Source organism: Mytilus californianus, unplaced genomic scaffold (assembly GCF_021869535.1).
Source record: "Mytilus californianus isolate M0D057914Y unplaced genomic scaffold, xbMytCali1.0.p SCAF_11, whole genome shotgun sequence".
In the NCBI taxonomy this organism is placed as follows: Eukaryota; Metazoa; Mollusca; class Bivalvia; order Mytilida; family Mytilidae; genus Mytilus; species Mytilus californianus.
This window is the reverse complement of record NW_026262593.1, coordinates 39,820,607-39,842,961: the sequence shown is the minus strand read 5'-3', so window position 1 is coordinate 39,842,961 and position 22,355 is coordinate 39,820,607. Positions and strand designations below refer to the sequence as shown.

Here is a 22,355-nt window from a genome sequence, read left to right as displayed (position 1 = left end):
TTGGTTTCAATGCCATATAAGGTTCCGATGTTATCAGGAGACCTCTTTAATGCAATATTCAATGTCAGCCTATCGTACGTTGCACGTCTGTAAAAATAGACAATGCAATTTCCCATAGAAACTCCTTTTACGGGTAAAACTATTCCACTTTTACTATGAAGTTTCGTAAAATATATCCTATAATGGAAAGTTCATATGCACTACATTTTTTTTCAAAGGTCAAAACATAGGGCTGTGCGGCATATTTTCAACATTGATATGCCTCTAACTTATAAGTGTATAAACTTGTAGTAAAATTCTGTACTACCCCTCCCTTCACTTTAGGTCTTCCTCAGAATTCAATTTGGCCGCTATTCGTGTGTATTTATACTTGTGAAATTCCCAAGTTGTGTCTCTTTGAGATGAAACATAGAGATCATATATGGGAACCAGTAGGTAAACAAAACAAAATATCTATGATTATTATATATCTCCCCAAAAGAGGCGTGGTTTGTGAAACAGAAGCTTATTTACAAAGTGCAACCTGTAAGTAGCTATAACCTTGCCCTTGGAACCAATGATCTCAAATTCAGTAAGGATTCTTTTCTTTTATGTGACCATGTATTGGAAAAGAAGGAATATGGTGTATTAATTCATAACACAAAATTACAACATATACATACAGAGGTCCAAACAAGCATGCATACTGGTGGACTGTTAGTCCCCGAGGGTATCATCAGCTCAGTAGTCAGTACTTCGGTCCTGACATGATTTATAACAAACTTTCTAAAATTGTCCGTTTATAAATTTTGACATTTTAAAGAAACTGAGGTTTCAACTCCCTCAGGCAAAGTTGACCTTAGATGAATTTGGCTATTTTTAGGTACTTTTGGTCATATAGCTCTTCAACTGTTTCGGTTCTTATACATCCTTGGCTTTCAAATATTCGACTTTGAGCGTTCCTGATGAAGGTAAATCCAGAAAAGCGATTCGGACGCATTAAATTAATAACGTGTTTTAATTTTTTTGCATTGCTAAATAATGTCAAGTTCTAAAGTAATTATCAAGTTACCCCTTTTCTTTATATATTTTCAGTCATTTTTATTTTTAGTAATAATGACCTTCGACAAAGTGATCTCAAAATGAATAAGACTCTTCAACTAATTATATGTGACCATACATTTTTGTTTGGTTCCAATCACATGTAAGGTTCTAAAGTTATAATTTGGAAACTCTTTTCCTGCTGTCATTCCAACAAATATTTTCAAGGGTGATGAGCTGTAACGTTTGGATCTGTCTGATACCTACTTCTTATATTTAAAAATAAGAAGATGTGGTATTATTGCCAATGAGACAACTCTCCACAAGAGACCAAATGACACAGAATTTAACAACTATAGGTCACCGTACGGCCTTCAACAATAAGTAAAACCCATACCGCATAATCAGCTATAAAGGCCCCAAAATGACAAATGTAAAACAATTCAAATGAGAAAACAAACGGCCTGATTTATGTACAAAATAATGAACGAAAAACAAATATGATATATAGCAACAAACGACAACCACTGAATTAGACTCCTGACTTTAGACAGGCACATACAGAATGTGGCGAAGTTAAACATGTTAGAGGCGCCAACCCTCCCTCTAGCCTGGGACAGTAGTGTTACTGTAAAATGTCTATCTATTTTTGCAAAGAATTCCGCTCATGAAGAACAGCAATAAAAGTGCTGTTCCTTTGCTTTTTGTGTGTTTTTTTTGGTGTGTATGTACTGATTTTGTGTAATGGATGAATATCCTATATCCTTTGTTTTTCTTTATACATTTTGTGCGTCTGAAGCACTTTTCTGGATTTACCTTCATCAGGAACACTTCAACTTAAACATCAGAATGCAAGGGATACAATATAAGAGCTGCCTCTGATAGAAATCAACCTTGTGCAAATAAATATCAATACATCTGTTAACTTATTTTGGGTTGCATAACATCTCTATGCAAATTCTGTTACTGTTTGAAAATTGTGATGATAAAAGAACTCAACAAAACAGAACTAAATTCATCTTTAATTTCGTTTTTGAATGTTCTGAAATCAATCAAAGTCTTATACATGTACATGTATACATACACTTGCATAAGGTTGATTTCTATCTGACGCAGCTCATATGTTGCCGTCTCCTTGGTAACCAGTTATAATTAACAACATAATTTATAAATAGACTACACAGTCCATATTTTATTTCAATTTTTAAAACAATCCATAAACCGTTTTTTTTTTGTAAAGAAAACAAATTTTTCAACAGTCATGATAGATAAAATTTAATTACATATAACAACATTTCTGTAATGGATTTCTATGCAATTATGCTATAAGATTAAGTCATAAACTTAAATATAACAAATAAGGTCAATCTGAGTCATGTAAATGTTTTATATAGTAAATGTAATACACGGCTGTTATAGTACAAATCTGTTGTCTATAATACAAATGTGTTGGCTAAATGGTTTTGTATACGTGCATTTTAATGCATCAAATAATTTTGTGGTCATTGATTAATGAGATGCTTCATTTAGATCTCATATCAGTAGAAAATACAAATAATGTTAAGGAATTCTAAAGTATCTGATCTGAAAATGTCTCATAAATAAAAAGTTAGAACTCATTATTAAAAAGTATTTTATATTATCAAAAATAATTAATTTTCAAATCCAATTTAATACTTCAACCTTAAGATGAACAAATATTCAAACCATTTTGTTTTCGACAACTCACTTAGTTTGAAATTCTAAGAAACTTTGAATTTAGTTAAATCAATACAACTTCCATCCACATTAAAAATATCTTATTTAGAAATGACTGCCTTTCATTTTCATGTAAAATTAAGGAATTGTTTTAATGTGTAATATACATAGCAATTATAGTAGAAAAGCAGTTTTAGTTCATTAATTTATCAACTAAACTACACAATGTAAATATGCAAATGAGAACATGCAGTGCAATTTTCCGTATCCATTTGTCGATTCATCTGCTTATTACATGTATTTGAAGTTTAGTTAAATCACATTGCATATTTTTAAAAACAAAACTAACTAAAACACAATGAATTTCCAAAAAAAAATAATCAGAAAATGGTTCATAATAGCAATCATATTTGAATTCATGAAAAACTTCAAAAAATTTATTTCATATTGGATATACATTTTTGTATGTTATAAATCAAATATGAGAATTTTAGTCAAATCGGTGAACATGAATTTGACAACTAATGGCCCTTAATGTTAAAGCACATGAAAAAAAAATTGGTTATGAAATAATCATAAAGCAACAGGGTCCATCATAAAATTTTAACAAAATTCTCCAGTACCTTGTGAAACTGTTTGAAATATTCTTTTACTTTAAGTAAAAAGCATATGCCATTCACAACAGGAATTTAAAAACTAATCATGACTGCTTAAAGATAGGTGAAAGGTGAAGCAATTATGATTGATGAGATATAACACTTGATAAAATCTGAATAGTTCTGACCAGTTGCAAGCATATATTCTTTTACTACTACAGTTTTCATTCTATAATTAACATTTGACATGTTGATTTGAACATTTTTGTGTGCAAACATATCATACAAATGATGTTTATGGTTTAAATAATTATTTACACTGTCAAAAAATTAAATGTTTAAATCAAAATCGAAAAATTAGTGTATTGCCCTGATTCTACAAATTAATCATATAACAGCTGCCTTGAATGCACAAACATAATTCAGCTATTACCATTCACACATACATGTTCACTACTGATGTTAAAAATTATGTTAAGACTTAATATTCAGTAATTTTAGGTCTAAAAAAATCAATGGAAGAGTGCTTGCATTACTTCCCTTGAATAACAAGTTTTTGTTTAAATGTTGGAGCCATTACACTTACAAAATAAAATTTAATTAAATTCTAATTTACAGTATATTAATTATCATCTCACCTTGCTTATACCTTGTTTAATGTTTCCTTTCATTTATTAATAATGAAATGTTTTGAAATTAAAATTCATCTGCATCAAAAAATCAAATATCATGCTTAAGGTGGTACCTAACACTACAGGGAGATAACTTTGTAAAAATCAGCTAAACGTTTTAATTACGTTGTATTGTTAAGGAAATATTAAGCTTCTCAATGATCAAAATTAGTGTTTGTCAAACTGCTATATAACCAATGAAATTTTTCTGATAAAGTGGTTGGTTCAAATTTTTTGAAATTTTTATATTTTTGTCAAAGGGTCAAAGTAAACATTTTGTCAAAATTTTATGAAAATTAAACGAGCCAAATTAATATTAGTCAAGGTGTTGGGTACCACCTTAAACTGTTGTACCTTTTTAATATTTTTTTCTTCTATGTTGTCAATTCAATGTATGCATTTCAGAACTGATTTAAAAGGGTATAAAATTTTCTCTGCAAAACATTGTAATCCTCTCATAAGGACAATTTTTCACTAAATTGTGGCATAAGCATGCATAGAACTTTATAATAAAATCTTTGATACATTCTTTCAATAAATCGGAACAAAAGCTAATTTAATGTTGAACAGCTCAATATTATTATACGTTGAAAACAATATTAGATATGTAATTTACAATTTCTGTTTGGGCTATTCGATTAAAATGGAAGGAGGATAGAAAAAAACTTTTGAAACTCCCAACAACCTGCATACGTTGAGTAATTGTACATACTTCATATTTCTAAAAATAAATATTTTCTCCCTACCCTTTCAAACTCATACACAAGCCAAAAAATTATCATACCACATCTAATTTTTATGCTAATAAAGTTGTGTTGTTTTATATGATCACTATATCAGTATAAAAATAATTCAATTTATACCCTGTATAAGAAAGCACTTGTAATATCAACCAATCACAAGAAATGTACATTTGTATTTCAACAACTGATTTTGTATTTAACTTAAATCAATTTTGCTCAATATTGGTGGACTCAACTACGAAGTATATAAAATATGTTTATCATTATCAGCAGGATTAACATTAACTATTCACATATTTTCAGTTTAACTGAAAAACAGATCTATTAGGATAGTAAAAAGTTGATTAGAACATACTAACATGTACATTTTCTTCTTCCGTACATACCTGGTTAAGCCAAGCCAATACAAATACAATGAAAATTGTATATGCCATTCAAATATGAGCAAGCACATTTTTAACTGTTGAAAAGCTCACTTGTTTTAAAATATATATTGAGAGAAAGCATATTTACAAAAGACTTATAAAGGTTCATTAATTTTCTCCCTTTTTCTGGGAATGTTTTTTAGGCCAACTTGGTAGACGAAATTTTTACATCAATTATTGAGAAATAAAGATACAAGATGTGCAGTGTAGTAATTGATTTTAAAATCAAAATTAAAAAATCCTTCTTGGATAAAATTGCATTAAAAATAAAGTTTTCATACAAAATACAAGCTGACTTAGTTATTTATATTTTCTAAATCATGATATAAAACCGGGTTTATATGACAGACACTGATCTAAATTTAATGAAAATAAATAGCAACCTGTATCACAACAATTTAAAGAAATTTAACAGAATAATAAAAACCACTTCAAATAATAAACTATATGATCATTTATTAATTCAATTTAATAGTTTTATCGAAATTGTTTGATTTCATAATCCATACGAATACAGTATGCATATCAAACTAATGCTTTTCTTTTTTATAAAACAAATTAACCATTTCCTTTTATTCATCTTTAATGCCCTATAGTCTTCTTAAAACATTTACAACTGAAAATTGCTATAGTAAAGGAGCAACTTTACATGAAAGCAAAAGTCTTTTATTAGAATTTTTCACATGGTAACCTGTTTCATACAGCAATGGTAAATCTTGTAACATTTCATTGAATTTCAGTGCAACAATAAAATCATGTATAAACATTTTAAGGTGTGATTTCTCTGTAAAATATTGTGTCCCTTTGTTAAAAAGTTCTCTGACCAATTATTTCAATAATATTAAAATATAAATAAAAGGTCTTCTCAAAGTTTAAAAGGTGTAAGGAAGTAACTTTCAAAGTCTATAATAAATCTTTGCTCCCCAAAGTGAAAGTTATTAATAAACAAACTACTTTTTTACTGTACAAACAAGGTCAATAACTAAATATATATGACAAAAGTCACACATCTGGACCATGAATTTGCCAAAAAACCCAAATATTTCAAATTTTTCAAAAGTGTGTTATTTTACTGATAAATGATAACATTTCAGTCACTTTTGTATAAGAATGGCATTTGAACTTACACTATGACATTTATCAACATATTTGACCTAAAAGATATTTGACACATATCAATATCATTGTCTGAGAAATATTGTTCAGGTAAAGCTCAACTATAAAAATATCTTAACTTTAATGAGTTTTTCAGAATAAAATAAATGGACTTATTCTTGTATGGAGGGAGTCTGAAAATGTAAAGGTAGAAGATATGTCATGCCAATATTATTGTTTGAGAAATATTGAAAAGTATCAAAATATAATGTTAAACTAATCATATAGGAAAGAATTGCACAAGTGAAATCAAGAAATAAAAAAAAAACAAACATTAAAAGATGATTGTCTATAAGACATCCAAGAATTGACATGCCAGCATGTCTTGAGCACTTTAAAGTCACAAATATTACATAATATAAATAAATATACAAATAAAATATACAACTATAAAAGCATTATAAAAGTTTTGTTCACAATCAAAGTTAAAAAGCTTTTTCTACAAGTGAAAGCATAAATTTTCTAAAAGTTTGTTGCAACTTCACAACAAGCTGTTCTTATCAGAAGATGCTGTTATTTGACAAAGATTTGAGTTTAAAAGTATATATTCACAAAACAGTGTAAATGTAGTAATTACCTATTCATCTCATTACAACAATGGACAGATTTTACATATATGCTATTATCTGAATAGGACAAAAGAACGAGTAAATTTGTTCTGAATGGACGGATCTCAACAGATAAATTACAATACATAATTTTCTGTTTCAGAACCCTGAGTTCTATAAACTATTCATCTTAAATCTGAAAAAAATTCTTTCAGTAAAACACAACTTTAATCATTCATCCCAATAGGAATGTGTCTTTGTAGCAAGTATTTACAAAGCTAATGTACACAACGGTTTTGATAATTGAAATTCAGCAGTATCGGTTGAACCTTTTAACAGGAATTTAATAATGGAAAAAGGGCACTAATGACCTTATACAGTACCTAAAATGGCAAAATTTTCAAAACATTTTGTTACAAAACATCGAACACTTTTCATAATATTTGATTTTTTTTTTATATTTTCACATGTAGAAAGTTTTCATGGCAACACAAAGAACCATAAAATAATATTTGTTTATTGTCTTCAAATGTTTTACTATTTTTGTACCATTTTGGGTTAAAAAAATGTCCCCTCATATTAGAAACAACTTTATTTTTGGGTATACAATACAGCATTTTAACAACAATTTAAATATTATCTTGGAAATTTTTGCTATTACCCCATTCAAGAGGGAATTTGTTGTTACCCCAACCTAGAGGGAATTTGTTGTTACCCTAATCCAGAGGGAATTATCCAAAATTAGCTCAATTTGTACTTGAAAATCATAATGGTTTGAAATTTAAAAAAATCAGCCATAACACCTTTTATATATTCCATATTTGATATTTGAAATTTAACCATTTTTTGGGCCTATACGTAATTTTATTACCTTTATCTTTTTATAACCAATTTTTAATCTTCCTATAGATCCATTTCACGTCTTAAAAATTTAAATCCAGTAGCCTTATTCATTTATCATGAAATATTATATTGACAGATTTTAAAAAGCATTATAAAGGTGTACTTAAAATAAGTTTTCAATGATATTGAAAGTACATTACATAAATGGGAACAAAAAGTCATGAGATCATATAACGATCTTATAATTTTCATTGACATATGGGACTAAATGAAACAGTCAAACTTCTTTCACCTGAAATCATACATCTTGTTTTCACATATTTAATAAATTAATAATAAAATAAAATATCTAACAAAAAATCCATAACAAAACAAAAATCATTAATGAGAGTTGGGACATGAAGTTTCTGACATTTTGTGCCCTAAAGTCATGTGATACATTGACAACATGTCAGATGATAAGTCATGTGATGATAATATGACAATAACAATCACAACAATTTATCCCAATCAATTTCTTCATCATCAAGTTCTTCTTTACCAATGTAAGGTGCAGATTGTGTAGGCTGGACGATAACGGCTTGATTTGATGCTGGACTAAAACCCTGAAAAAATTAAATACCCCAATTATTACCATTTACAGATTGTAACATCAAGGGAGACAATGCCAACAATGTTTTAATCAAATGTTCAGAAACATTCCAAAAAATACAACTTTTATTGAAGGCATGTTTTTGATGCAATAATAATAAAAAACGGAAAAGTACCATAGTATTTAACCAAGTTGCTTGCATAAAATTTTTTGACAAGATAACATGTAAATGGTTAAATGTATCATATGCTTAATTTCATTTTTTGTGAGTAAAATACATATGCATGTATGTTATGTGTATATTTTATTTTATAGGTTATATTGCCACTTATGGTATGTTTAAGAATATATCAAAAGAAGAGTACATCAAAATTTAAAGACTTTAAGAATAAATATATCTATGCAATCTTTTGATCTCAAAACATTGGTAAATATTCCTAATATTTGAAAGGCCTTGCTTTTAAATGCACATTACTTTTATTTTTGCAGCCAAATGTGACTCTTTCCTTTGAAGCCCTATTAAAAAAACATGTCCTTCATATAAATACTAAAGAAGTCATCAAACTTTCTGCTAATGATCTGGGACTTATTTGTGGACTGTTAACCCACCATTCATATAAACTGTTAACACAGAGATATGTCTCGCCTATTTGTTATTTTGATAATGCAAATGTTGAAATTAAAATAGCAATACTTTAACATGTAAGTTATGCAAATATTCAAAGTCAATGAACCATGACTGAAGGTACAGGGCTAAACAATCTCCATGGAAATAAGATGTGCCAATGCTATTACAACTGCAAACCAAATACCATTGACTTTTCACAAGTCGTTCCCTTTAAACAAACCTAAACACAAACATTAACTTGTAAACTATGTTAAAGTTTCAAAGTCAATGAACCATAGTTAGGGGGTGGGGTTATATAATCTCCATGGAAATGAAACTTGCAAATGCCAATACATTTGCATACCAAATATCATTGACTGAACATTAGTGGTTCATCTTAAACTGACCTAATCACAATCTAATACATGTAAACTAAGCAAAAGTTTCAAAGTCAATAGACCATGACTGAGGGGGCTGGGCCAAATAATCTCCATGGAAATGAGATATGCCAATGCTTATACAACTGCATACCAAATATCATTGACTTACCACTAGTGGTTCCCCGTAAACTGACCTAATCACAAACTAATACATGTAAACTAAGCAAAGTTTCAAAGTCAATAGACCTTGACTGAGGGAGCAGGGCCAAATAATCTCCATGGTAATGAGATGTGCCAATGCTAATACAACTGCATACCAAATATCATTGACCTACCACTAGTGGTTCACCTTGAACTAGACCTAATCACAAACTAATACATTGTTGACGCTTTTTGACTTCGTCAAGGCGAGACAAAAATAGTAAAAAAGTCATCAAATACTTACTGCTAATGATCTTGGACTAATTTGTGGGCTGACTGAGGATGGAGTGTCTGGTATGGTTAAATGTGATGCTGGACTTAATGATGGCAGTGTTGTGTTGTTATTAAACATCCCTGGATTATCTGAAATACAAAACAGATATTTTATAACAAATTATATCACTGAAGAACTTTTATATCTTGGATATCTATTATTTCAATGGAGATTTCTAGTTACTGAGGGTTACAAACAAAGCATTTACACCACAAAGACTAAATAATGTGTTCTAAAAAATTCATGATGCACTTGAAATGATCCGCAACATTCTTATAAGACTGTCCCAAGTCTGACGCCTGTAATCAGTTGTTGTCATTATTGCTGTCTGCGATTTTTTTTAAAAATTTGTTTTAGCATAGAACAGGCCAGGCGGTTGGTGATCTTGTTTAAATTGATTCACATTTAATCATGCCAGGGCCTTTAATAGCTGGCATACTATACAGTATGGGTTTTGCTCGTTGTTGTGGTACAGTGATATTTAGTTGCTTACATCCACGTCCACTGATCTCGGTGGATCACATCTCCATTTTTATATTAATTTAGTCTACCTTTGAGAATATGGTGATTTCAATATTGGAGACAGCAGAATATTTAACAAACTTCATAATTATTGTAAATCAACAATTAGCAGGATAAAGTTCAAGATTAAAACTTGAAGTACTGTTTTTAAAATGTTTAAAATAAATTTCTTTATGCACCAATGAAAAAATATATTATTTCCTACTTGCTTTCAATTTGATGTGATCAGTTTTTTTTTGTCATTTTACGTTGTTTTTTTTTATTCATATCTTATATATTTTGGAAAGGAATAAAACATTTCCCCCTCAATTTCTCATAATATAAGATAAAGTGTTTTAAGAATCATATTGAACCTTACACAATATAAGATTATGTTTTTATTCCTTTATTTCCTATTAAAAAAAAACTTATTTTAACTGGGATCTTGTGTAGTAGGTAATGATATAGAAGCTTAAATTTTGATATTTTCATATGTTTTTACTAGGAAAAAACATGGGATTTTAAGTGAAAAATAGAGGATTCCAGCTTAATTTTTTATTCTTTCATTTAAAACTATAAATCTCTGAATTAGAATAAAAATTTGCCTATTGGTTACTGAGTTGATCACAACAAAAATGTTATAAAAATATAATAGGATGATGTGCAGAATATCTGTGTGACTAATTAACATGCTAAAGGAAACTATTCTTGATAAAATAAATACCTATATGCAAAGGGAATTAACTGTTATTGTTCTTTCATGCATTTCTTTTTGTACGTTCATTCAATTATCACCACAAAAGAACATATCATTTGAGTTGCAGCTGATATTAAACTTAAATTTTAATATATTTTAACTCAAAAATGTTATATATTGTAAAAACTGTTGAATTTATTCACCAGCTTTGATGATGACTTAATTTCCTCAAATACAACTAGAACCATAGCCAAAAAGGGAAGTAATTTTTTTGACATTATAAAAAAAATATGTATCTGTCAGGTCTGGGTTTTTCTAATACAAAACTTATGTTATTTGTTTAAATATATATTTTATACACAGTTGAATGGTTCTTAAAGGTTCAGGTGTGTTAAGAGATATTTGCAAATTTTTTTTTTTTTCAGTACCAATTACACACTATGACTATTCTTTTCAATATTTCCTTAATGATTGTCTTTAACATTTTGCACAAAATTTAGCTTATTAACTGAGGACCCATGCAAATCAGTATAAGGCAAGCAATCTGAGGAAATTTTTTATCTCCCATGTTTTTCCTCTATAGGTAGATGACATTTCGATCATATGTCAGTGATATTGTTTGCCTCAAATTACCTCAGAAATACGGCTTTTTCCCCTAGAGAAAATTCCCAATTACTAAAAAAATTGGCATAAAATTCCTCCCAAAAAGTTATACATTTTCCCCAAAAGGTGATGGCATCTGGTAGTAATGTACGTAAATTTCATTTCATGTTTTTTTTTTTATATTATAAGTGCTTTTGAGATCCAGGTTTCTTATTAGAATCATTGCAGTGTTTCAATGTTTGGTTTTCAATGTATTAAGTACCGTCAATTTCTTTATTTCCTTCCCTTCCCCCAAAAGTTCCTTTCCGGTTGAAAATGTCTCACAATTCAAAATATTACGCGAAAAAAACTGTTTAAAAAAATTCCCAATTTCCCTACTTTTCCCAAAATAAAAGGGTAGAGGTAGTTCTGAAAAAAGACAACAATATCACTGTATGTTTAATAGGCAAATTAAGAGATTTTGTGTAGTTTTTCTTATATGTCTGTGGTAAAGAAATCTTACTTAAATTGGGATCTTGTGTTGTAGGTAATGGTATACCAGCTTGGTTAAAGAAGGTATTTAAAGATGATGCCAAATCTGAAAACTGCTCCGGACTCACTGACCAGTTCGTTTGGTCCAAGTTCTTCATGGAATCCATCAGACCTGTAAAAAAAAAGTTTTTTTTTTATTTTCAAACATATCATATGCTAAAGAGTGCTAAATAAATCATGAGAAAAGTCGTTAAATGTTTTTGAAAATGTGCACAGCGTAAATTTTTAATGAGTCTTTGTGGTACACTTGTTGTTGCCACAGGTTCTAATTTAATGACACTTCATAAACTGTAGAAAGACAAGATACTAGTTACTCTATGGTAAATGCCTTATGATGTCAACATGTTTCACCATTAGTGCTGCATCATCAGGACAATTTTACATAATGTGCTTTGATTGAAGTACAATAAGTGTTGATTGTTATTATCATGACATGATTTAATTGTTCAAAATAAAAGATGCCAAAAGTTCTATTTCATTTCAAAGATGAATCTAGAATAAAGAGTTCTCTTTGGCTATTTCCTAAGTATTTCTAAATAGCTTTTCTTATATTAATAACTATTTTACCTACCCTGAAACTGTGTTAAATCTATATTATTTAAGTCAAAGTTTCCTGAACCCGCCAGCCGTAAACTTTCCTTTAATACATCTACATTCTGCACCCAATCATTTATAGTAGTACTAGTACTGTTATCTACAAAATAAACAGGATTACACAAAAAATAGCCTATATAAATTTGAGAAAAAGTTTAATCACAAAAATACTGAACTCCGAGGAAAATTCAAAACGGAAAGTCCCTAATCAAATGGCAAAATCAAAAGCACAAACACATCAAACGAATTGACAACAACTGTTGAGGCATAACTCAAATTAAAGACAGCTTTCTTATTACTAACAACAAGACCAGGGTTTTTTAATTTTTTTGATTAACAGATTTTTGATGTGAAAGATTCACGTTGGTCAGTTGTGAATTTTTTTCTTTAAATATCTAAAAAGACATTTATATATTTAAAATTACTGTGTACTTCAGCTTTATTACAATATTGTACGTTCTACATTTTAGTCATTATTCCTTAAATTCAAGTACCAAACATTTGTTCTAGGTTGTTTTAAACATACAGTCCATGACATTGTCATGTCAGTTTGTAAAAAGAGGGGGCAATTGCATTCATAAACAGGAAATAAAAAAGAATAAAAACTGCTGAAAGATGTCTTCATTATGAAGAAGTAATCTAACAATATTAAAACATGATTGATAATTTATTACCAAACTTACTTTGGTGTGTATCAAACATAGATTTATAGAGACTTCTGAAAGAAGCACTGAGATCTTCAATTCCTCCATTCATAAATGGCATCTGATGTGTCGGCTGTTGTGTCTGATGTTGGACCTACAAGGTAAACATTTAAATCTATTTAGTATTTCAATCATAAAATGGAATGTTCATAAAATGAGGCACTTGATTTTCTCTCTTGAATTGTTTCACATTTTGCCATCTTTGGGTTGTTGATTTTCACTGTTGAATTGTTTCACATTTTGTCATCTCAAGGTTGTTTAAAGATTACTATATGGTATGAACTTATCACACTGTTGAAGGTCGAACGGTGACCTATAATTCCTTTGGTCTTTAATGGATAGTTGTTTCATTGACCATCATATCACACCACTTTATTTTAATATTTAATCCATTTTAACTTTGTGTGAATCCTTGGGTTCTAAGAAAATTATAACTAATGTTTGGATTGAGAATTTTAAGGATTAAACACATTTTTTATAGGTTATTAATTTCACAAACCTAGGCCACTGACTTATAAACTTTACATTAAAGTCATTAAGACTATTATTCAGTTTGTGAGTTGATCGCCTCAGATTACACATCTATAACCACTAGTTAAAATGTTTATCGGCAATTTGAACATTTTCCCTTTGATCTTACTGCCTAATATTTTTAAGATCATGGAAATGACTTGATACTCAAAAATATTTAGCAATGACGTCATGTATCAGTGAAGCAATGTCACATGCTCGTCCATCCGCATCATTTTATCAATGAAATGCACACGACTTCATTCTTACAACCGAACAACTATCTTGAGGTTTTGTACGCGTAAAAGTAGTTTTATTAATTAGTTCATTTTACTTCATATTCTCAACCAAAAAAACATACAGTTAAGACAAATTGCCGATAAAAAGAATAATGGCATTTCATTTTTTTATACTGACTTCATCAGCTCTAATATTAGCTCGCCTTAGCGGGCTCGCTTGATATTCTTGCTGATAAAGTCAGTATCAAAAACAAAAATGCCATTATTCTATATGTATACTCTGTTAATGAAATTAATACATACCAGGTTAGGTTGCGGGGCAGGTAAAGTTGTCACCTGGACATTAACTTGTGACAAGCTTGGTGGAGATCCAAGGGATTGGCTACCAGATTCTGGACTGTATGGTGAACACTGAACATAAAAAGAAATAATTATATTTATAAATGTTATACAAGCAATTCAACTGATTAACATGATTAAGAAGAATTCATATTTTTTAAAACAAGTACATTCAAACCAATTCATTAAAGGTGTGTATTTTGTGACTGGTTACAAATCTGAAACCATCATTCTTTTGTACATTTTACCATGTTAGTAAGTTATTGAACTTAGAAAGGGAAATTGATCATGGCTTCATTTTTAAAAATATGCAACATACAATGTGCAGTGATCTTCATATACAATTTTCCTGAATATCGGTTAGTTAAAATTGCACTGGGATACATGTAGGTTACGCAAAAATAAAAACTTGCATTTCAAATTTGAATGGCATAATTTGTATGAAGTATTTCCAGAAATCACAATTATAAATCTAGCATTTGTGTCCATTGTCCAAAAATCACAATAAACAAGCATTCTGAGAGTATTACTGGTCAAAAATTCATTGTACTGGAACAAAAAGCTAACTTGATTTATAACTTGTTATGTTGTAAACTATATAACAAATATCAAGTCAATATCTTCAAGCATGACGAAAAAAAAGTGGAAAATTGATTATTTGAGTGAATGTTCTAAGTCCAAGGACCATAACTCTGCACAAAATCATCAGACTGGAACAAAATTCAAACTTGATCTGTAACTTGTCAAGATAAAACAATACACCAGATATCAAATCAATATCTTCAAGCATGAAGAATAAAAGTGTGGAAAACTGATTTGCCGGTCTCACGGATGGACAGACAGACAGACAAAGTGCAAACCTAAAGTCCCCTCCAAGTTTGTCGGTAGGGGACTAAAAATGCATGCAAAAATTTCTGAATTTACAGTACCTATTTTTCCTGAACTCATATTTTTTAACTTACCCGATCTGTGATTATGAATTTTCTCTTTTTATGTCTGGCAGGAAGTGGATCATCTGGTGGATTACTGTCTATTGCCCAGTATGATCCCTGTAATTAAATGTTTCAGTTAGTATAATTAAATATTTTATTCATTAAGCAAGGATCTCCATATGGAGGAAACTTCAATCAAAATGAAAACTTATTGGAGGAGTTCAAAATTATTCATTCATCAAATTTTGGTGTAATGGATAATGAATTTAATAATACTGTTTAAAATATACATTTTACTATAGAATAATTGGCTGTCCTGTTAAAAAGAAAGTTTTTTCCAGGCATTGGAGTCTCTGGAATTGTACCATCAACTAATTGTTCAACACCCTCCATGACTATGCTCCTGGCCTTGGTTTTTACTATTTTGACTACACAGAATCCCTCTTAAAATACACTGTGAAACCAATGGTTGGAAATTACACATTATTTCTGTTTTCTTTTTTTGAGGGATTGAGATATTTTGTAATTCTTTTTCAAACTGTCAAAGGAGTATGATATTTAGCCTTAACTAGCTTACCTTTCCTGGATCTTCTTTTGATCTTGGCACTTTTAAAAAGCACTTATTCAGAGACAAATTATGTCTTATGGAATTCTGAAAGTAAAATAAGAAATAATTTTAATACTCATGCATCTACGGTAATAATTGATTGGTTTTTTTTATTAATGTCCAGTGGCAAATCATTCTTTCAATTATAACTTTTTATAAACATTTGTATTATGTGTTGATTAATATTTAGTTTTCTGTTTGGATTTTTTTTATCTGTTGTTTTGTCTTTTCATCTTTTTTCTTTTGACCATGGTGTTATCGGCTTTTTCTTACTATATATACTTGTGGGTTTTGATTTACTATTAAGTTTTATCTGCCCTTATCATGCTTATTGAAGATTTGCTTTACTTTATATGCAAAACATATTCTAAATTACCAACTGTGAGTGATTTCAAATAGTACTAGCAATCAGTTTTCATGAATGTCACGTAAAACTGCAAGTGATGAATCTTTGCAAATATTATAGATTTTTGTTCTATAACTTTACTGTTGCAGGCCTAGGAAATCTGTAAGATTTTTATCTAGCTAGTGAAAGTCAATTGTCAAAATTGGGAAAAAGAAGTCCGATCTGAAATTGATGAGTACATGTATTACTCATCTAGGTTAGTTGAAATATCCTTATGTCACACATATCAAAAAATATTTTAATGATTATTAACTATAATGTACAATGTACACGTATACCCTATATCATGTATATACAAATGTACATGAAATGTGTACACTTTTTTTTATTTCATCTACATGTGTTATCTATCTTGTTTTATACAATTCGATAGGTTAATTAAAGAAAGGACAGATGGAGCTGTGTGCTATTATAGCTTGAAAACTTAATTCTATTAAATTCTGTTGACGAAAATGACAAAATAATACAGGTTAATTAGAACCAATCCCTTCAGATTAAAAGATACAAATGTACACATACAACATGTGTAATTACATCCTGTTTTTATTGCTACTCTGTTTAATAATTTATAGAAATAGTAGATGGTTATTTCCCATGTGAAATAAATAATTATTTAATTTCTTTTGAAAATTACAGATCAATAAATCAATGTTTACATACGCTAAACTGCAAGTATGGCTCTTTTCTCCACTGATTTATAACTCCTTACAAAGTGATTTTTTTAATTACTGTTTGCAATTGTGGTAATTAGACAGAGTGATGGCATGGGATTTAGACTCAATGTTGATTCATGAACATGCAGTGATTGTTTTACTCAATATGTACATATAACAAGATTGAAGAATTATATGTCCATAGGGCACTATATCCTGCTCAAAATATCACATTTCTATGTTTAGTGAACAGCTTCAAAAATCTGGATATAAACCTCAACTTTGCATATATTAAATTTTAATAAATGGGGAACGTGTCCATGGGACAAAGATGATGCCCCCGCTTGCATATAATGTTATAAAGGGACATAACTCAAGAGTAGTAAAAGTGACACTACCCAAATTCGTACTTGATCTGAGTTTTGTGGTAATACATTTGTAAGCATTGTGTTTAAGTTTCATAACATTTGGTTGAGACAAACTTAAGTTAGAGAACGGAAACGAAAAATTCAGCAATTTTTCCATTTGTAAAGGGCATAACTCTAGAACGATAAATGATGCCACCAAAATTCAAACTTGATCTGTGTTTTGTGGTAATAAGCATTATGTATAAGATACATAACATTTGGTTGAGGCAAACTAAAGTTTGAGAACGGAAACCAATTTCGAGATGTACGGACGTACGTACAGACGACAAGGGTAAAACTTAATGCCCCCTACGCTACGGCGGGGGCATAAAAAGTACATATTGCTATGAAAATTTTGACTTAGTTTGAACCTGATGTGACCACAACTTCATAATTTGTAAACAACCTTAATCAAAAATGTTAACCTTATGAAGTTCAGACAGACAAATAACTGACAGATGAAGAGACAAGAAATATAATGCCAATAACTACATGCTGCTGTAGGAGGGGCATAAAAGTAGATATAAACGAGGGTGTCAAGGAAAAACAAGAGTGATTAACATGATTAATCTGTTAATTGAACTGTCTGCAAATGCTATCAAAGAGTTTCATAGCAAATGATGTGAGCAGATGATACTGTTTCATGGCAAATGTTGGTTTATCATGTTTATACCAATTTTCCTTGTCCTAATGCACTGGAACACAGTGTTCATGAAATGATCTTGAAAAAAATTGAGAATGGAAACAGGGAATGTGTCAAAGAGACAACAACCCAACCACAGAGCAGAAAACAGCCCAAGTTCACCAATGGGTCTTCAACACAGCTAGTATTTATTCTACCTTACACACTAGTTTATGTTTTCATTAATTCAATTCATGAAATTGCAGCTTGCCTCATAGGATGCTGACAGTGCATGCAGTTTGATATCCTTCATACCAAAAACTGATAATTGGCCTGAAACACCTGTTTGCAGTTTGAAAACTCTCAAAAAATAGGGGTACACTTCTGCTTTTCAAACTCTACAGAGATGATTGTACGAGTTGAATCCTTTGACTTAACCATACATGTATGTGAAAATGAAAAATAAGCACCAGAACTAAGAACAGACAACTAATAGTTTTCCAGAGGTATGGCAATTAAGCTGCATAAAACTGTATCTACTCAACATGATGAATTGTTTGTAAAAATATCCTTTTCCATGTATTGATTTGTTAATGGAAACTTATCCTTTCCATGAACTGAATGAAAATGCATCCTTTTTTCAATGGATTGATTGGAAACATACACTTTTGATGAAATTAATTTTCTTTGTCGTAAAGATGTTTTTAGGATTTGACTTTAAACCATTTTCATCAGAAGTCATGATCTTGTTTGTCTATTTTCTCTTCATATTTTGTCTATAGTTTAATTTTTATAATTAGTCATTGCATGTACATGTAAATATGAATTATCATTATCATGTAGTTCAAACAGTGAGCACTTGCTTTACATTGAATGCATTTACCATGTTTACACATTCAATGTTTTCTTTCTATCTCGTCTCATATAAACCGACTCAGTTAGTATACACATGTACATGTAGGACTTACTGTAAAAATCAAACTGGTGTTGCAAGGAAAAAAAATTTATGATTTATTCTCAATGATCTTGAAATTCTTAGTTAATCATCGTCATAACCATGTGCTTCATGTATATCAATAATCAAAGACCAATTTCCTAATAGACAAAATTAAGCTATGTTTTTTTCAGCGGAACATGTGTTTCCTCTTTAATTTTATAACTTCTTATTAGAAAATGTTTTCCCAAAAATAAAATTAATGACTGTAATCATTTTCAATTGGAAAAATTCCTTTAAGTCCATGAGTTGTTGATGTGCTTCTAATTTGTGAGTATAAATTTAAAGTTAATCATGTTAATAGCTTCCCACCAAATTGCAAAAATGTAGCAAGTGCTAAATATAATATAATATAAAAAGAGAGATTACTCCAAGAAAACATTGCTTTAATTCACATCATGGACTCTGTTGGATAGTTGTTTTATTGGCACCCATACCACCTGACCACAATGCTATATGACTGCCCTAGTGTTACATTGTACTTTCCTTCTTTGACTTTGCAATGTATGTTTTTATTGCCATTCCCCTCAGTATTTTCTTTCTCTTTTATGATGCAGTAACATGTATCAATAATTTTGGCCATATCTTACATATTGAATTAAGAAATGAATCCAACACACAGCACAGACACCTTAATATTATGGAAAAGTCGACCATCATTTATTATAGCCTACAACTCAATCTACACCTTCAAGAAATAGTTGCAGAAGACAATGTTGTGTCAAGAACTGATTGCAATATTTTAATTTTTCATACTGGTATTTATCTGGACTATAAATAAATTTTTGTACATGGTTTGATTTGATTTTGATTTTTGGTGTTTTAACGCCACTTTTAATCACCCCTTTTGGGCTATTTCATGGCGGCTAGTTAATATTGGTGGAGGAAGCTGGAGTGCCCGGAGAAAACCACCGACCTTCGATAGGAAAACTGACAATCCTAGTCAATTAAGATTGGAGTCGAGTGCACCCGCACGAGTGGGGTTCGAACTCACAACCTCAGTGTTGACTGGCTAGTGATTACAGTAGTAACTACTTAGACCACTCGGCCACCAAGACCCCTGTACATGGTTTGCCTGGCATCACTATGTACATTGTACTTTAAATTGGGTTAAATACACACCTTATCGCTTCAAACATTGTCAAAATATACATGTGAGATTTGTCTGCAATAACAGAAATTCCAGTAAAATTTGACCTCATAATAATGATGCCACAAAGCAAAAGCAATTGTTGTATGACATCAATGGTAGAAGTGTCACAGTTTGCCAAATACTGATAATGTCTATTCTGCATAGAGAGGTACATGTACATGTCGCTGAAATGCATTTTATCTTTAAAGCCATGAAGTGATTTATGAAACATGTAGTCTGGCTAGATAATCTCATGTCAAAATTCAAAAGTAAATGTTCCAAGCTTTCAGATTGATCCAACTTCACTTAAAAAAAGTGGACATTACATTTTGTAACCAGATACATTGTACATGTACATGTATGGCTGGGTAAAACTAAAAGAAAGTAGTTTGTTATAATACATGATATTTACAAAACATACATAACATTGAGGATTGTGGATGTTTCTTAACAAATCAATGTACAAAAGACATGAAAGAATTATTACAAAGTAACAGTTCTAAATTTTGACATTTTATATTTTCATAATCAGCATGTATAATAGTATATGTAAAGCCAAAGCCATACCTTCCAACCATTTCCTGCATCTTTATAGTATGGGAAATGGTCACATATCCATTGGTAAATTTCACTAAGTGTCATTTTCTTTTTATGAGAACTGTTTATGGCAAATGTTATTAAATTAGCATAACTATAAGGTGGCTTTCCGTCTCTGTGACTTGTTGCATCGTTCTGATCAAGTGTTGCAGTTGTGTCTAAAGGCGAATTAGGAGCCTTCCGTAAGGCAATATTACCACCTTGTGTTTTAGTTAAAGGTCCATTTGACACACCGTCTTTACCCACAACACCAGCCATAGCCCCGCCGACGGTTAAACGGGGTAGCCAGTCCATTGCTGTGAGAGAGCTTTCTAAGTCCGCCATTTTAGATTTCATTAATTAACCGTATCACATCATTCGACAAGCGTATGAATATATTCGATTGTAAACAATTAACATTTAAACTGAATTAACCAATATCACATTTAAATGATTGCAGTTTTGAAACAAGTATTCTGAATATAATCTAAGTTTTAAACATTCTTCTTAAATAGCCAGAATAAAGAAATTACTTTTTTTAGGGGGCGGAATAAGTAGACGAATCACTGTCGGAAATGCTTTTGGCCCCCAACGAAGTCGCATAGCAGCGTAAACATTGCTGCGTAAGTCCTCTTGACTTTTCTGTACACCGAGGAAAACACACGAGAATAACTTTCCCGGGAAATTTGGCAGGTGCCCGAAATGTTCAATTTCGCAACGATATGTGTGGGAGTGGAAAACCCCATTAAAAACGAAAGAACTATACGCTTATTTATGAATGAAAATATGTGTCAGGAAAAATAAAAGACGTAAATGTCCCTGGCTAAATCAAATTTAACCGTTGGCTGACTGGGAAAGGATTTGTAAGTAAGAATCCGGCTTAATATACAGATAGGATCTTACTATACAAATCCTTCTCTGAGATAACTTCAAATATAAAATTCAGATTTAACATTCAAAGCCTGTCAAATGATAACTTGATGACTGTTATAACCAAATGTCCGCCTACATTTTTCAAGTTACTTTATTTTTTTTTCGCCTGCCGCTTTATTGCAGCCTCACGGTATAAATAAAGAGGTGGAAGATAATCGTAACTCGTTTAAAGCCGAAGTGGGACGATGCAATCCTGGCAAAAACAAAAAAAGGGGAAAAGAAATACAGGAGTTGACAGAACACTTCACACTGAATAAAAACTAAAGACAGAGACACACAAATACCACCAAAACTGCGTTTTCAATAAACTTATAATAAATGTTTAAGAACTGTTACCTTTTTAATTGGCGCTTTATAGGCATGCAACACATATATGTATATATAAAAATGCAGTCCACATCTTAAAAGCGAATGATATGGCTACAACCAGTTCACAAGATAGTCCACTTATAATATTGTTTCAACAATCTTCTGATATACTTTGAGATATAAGAATTACTAACTGAGTTGTAAAAAATTACAACAAAAATGTATGTAAATGTACACAGATTGTGGTATATTTTTTTCAATAATTTGGATAATGTTGAAATAAGGCTACACAACATGCAAACGTAACAGAAAT

General features: G+C 30.4%; 1 protein-coding gene across 2 annotated transcripts; it reads right to left on the bottom strand.

The window, feature by feature from the left end:
* Window positions 1-2,184: 2,184 nt before the first annotated feature.
* Window positions 2,185-21,183, bottom strand: LOC127720078 (forkhead box protein J3-like). Of its 2 annotated transcripts, XR_007990611.1 has the most exons (10): window positions 20,792-21,183; window positions 15,981-16,055; window positions 15,434-15,520; window positions 14,436-14,543; window positions 13,363-13,477; window positions 12,657-12,779; window positions 12,057-12,197; window positions 9,724-9,842; window positions 4,325-8,304; window positions 2,185-4,046 (listed from the first exon to the last, which is right to left on the bottom strand). XR_007990611.1 is itself a non-coding variant. In XM_052226485.1 (9 exons), exons 1-9 carry the CDS (start codon window positions 21,155-21,157, stop codon window positions 8,191-8,193), a joined length of 1,248 nt encoding a protein of 415 aa, XP_052082445.1. In that variant the 5' UTR covers window positions 21,158-21,183; the 3' UTR covers window positions 2,185-8,190. The 2 variants fall into 2 exon arrangements, 1 of the variants encoding a protein (XP_052082445.1); XM_052226485.1 differs by having other exon boundaries at window positions 2,185-8,304.
* Window positions 21,184-22,355: the final 1,172 nt, after the last annotated feature.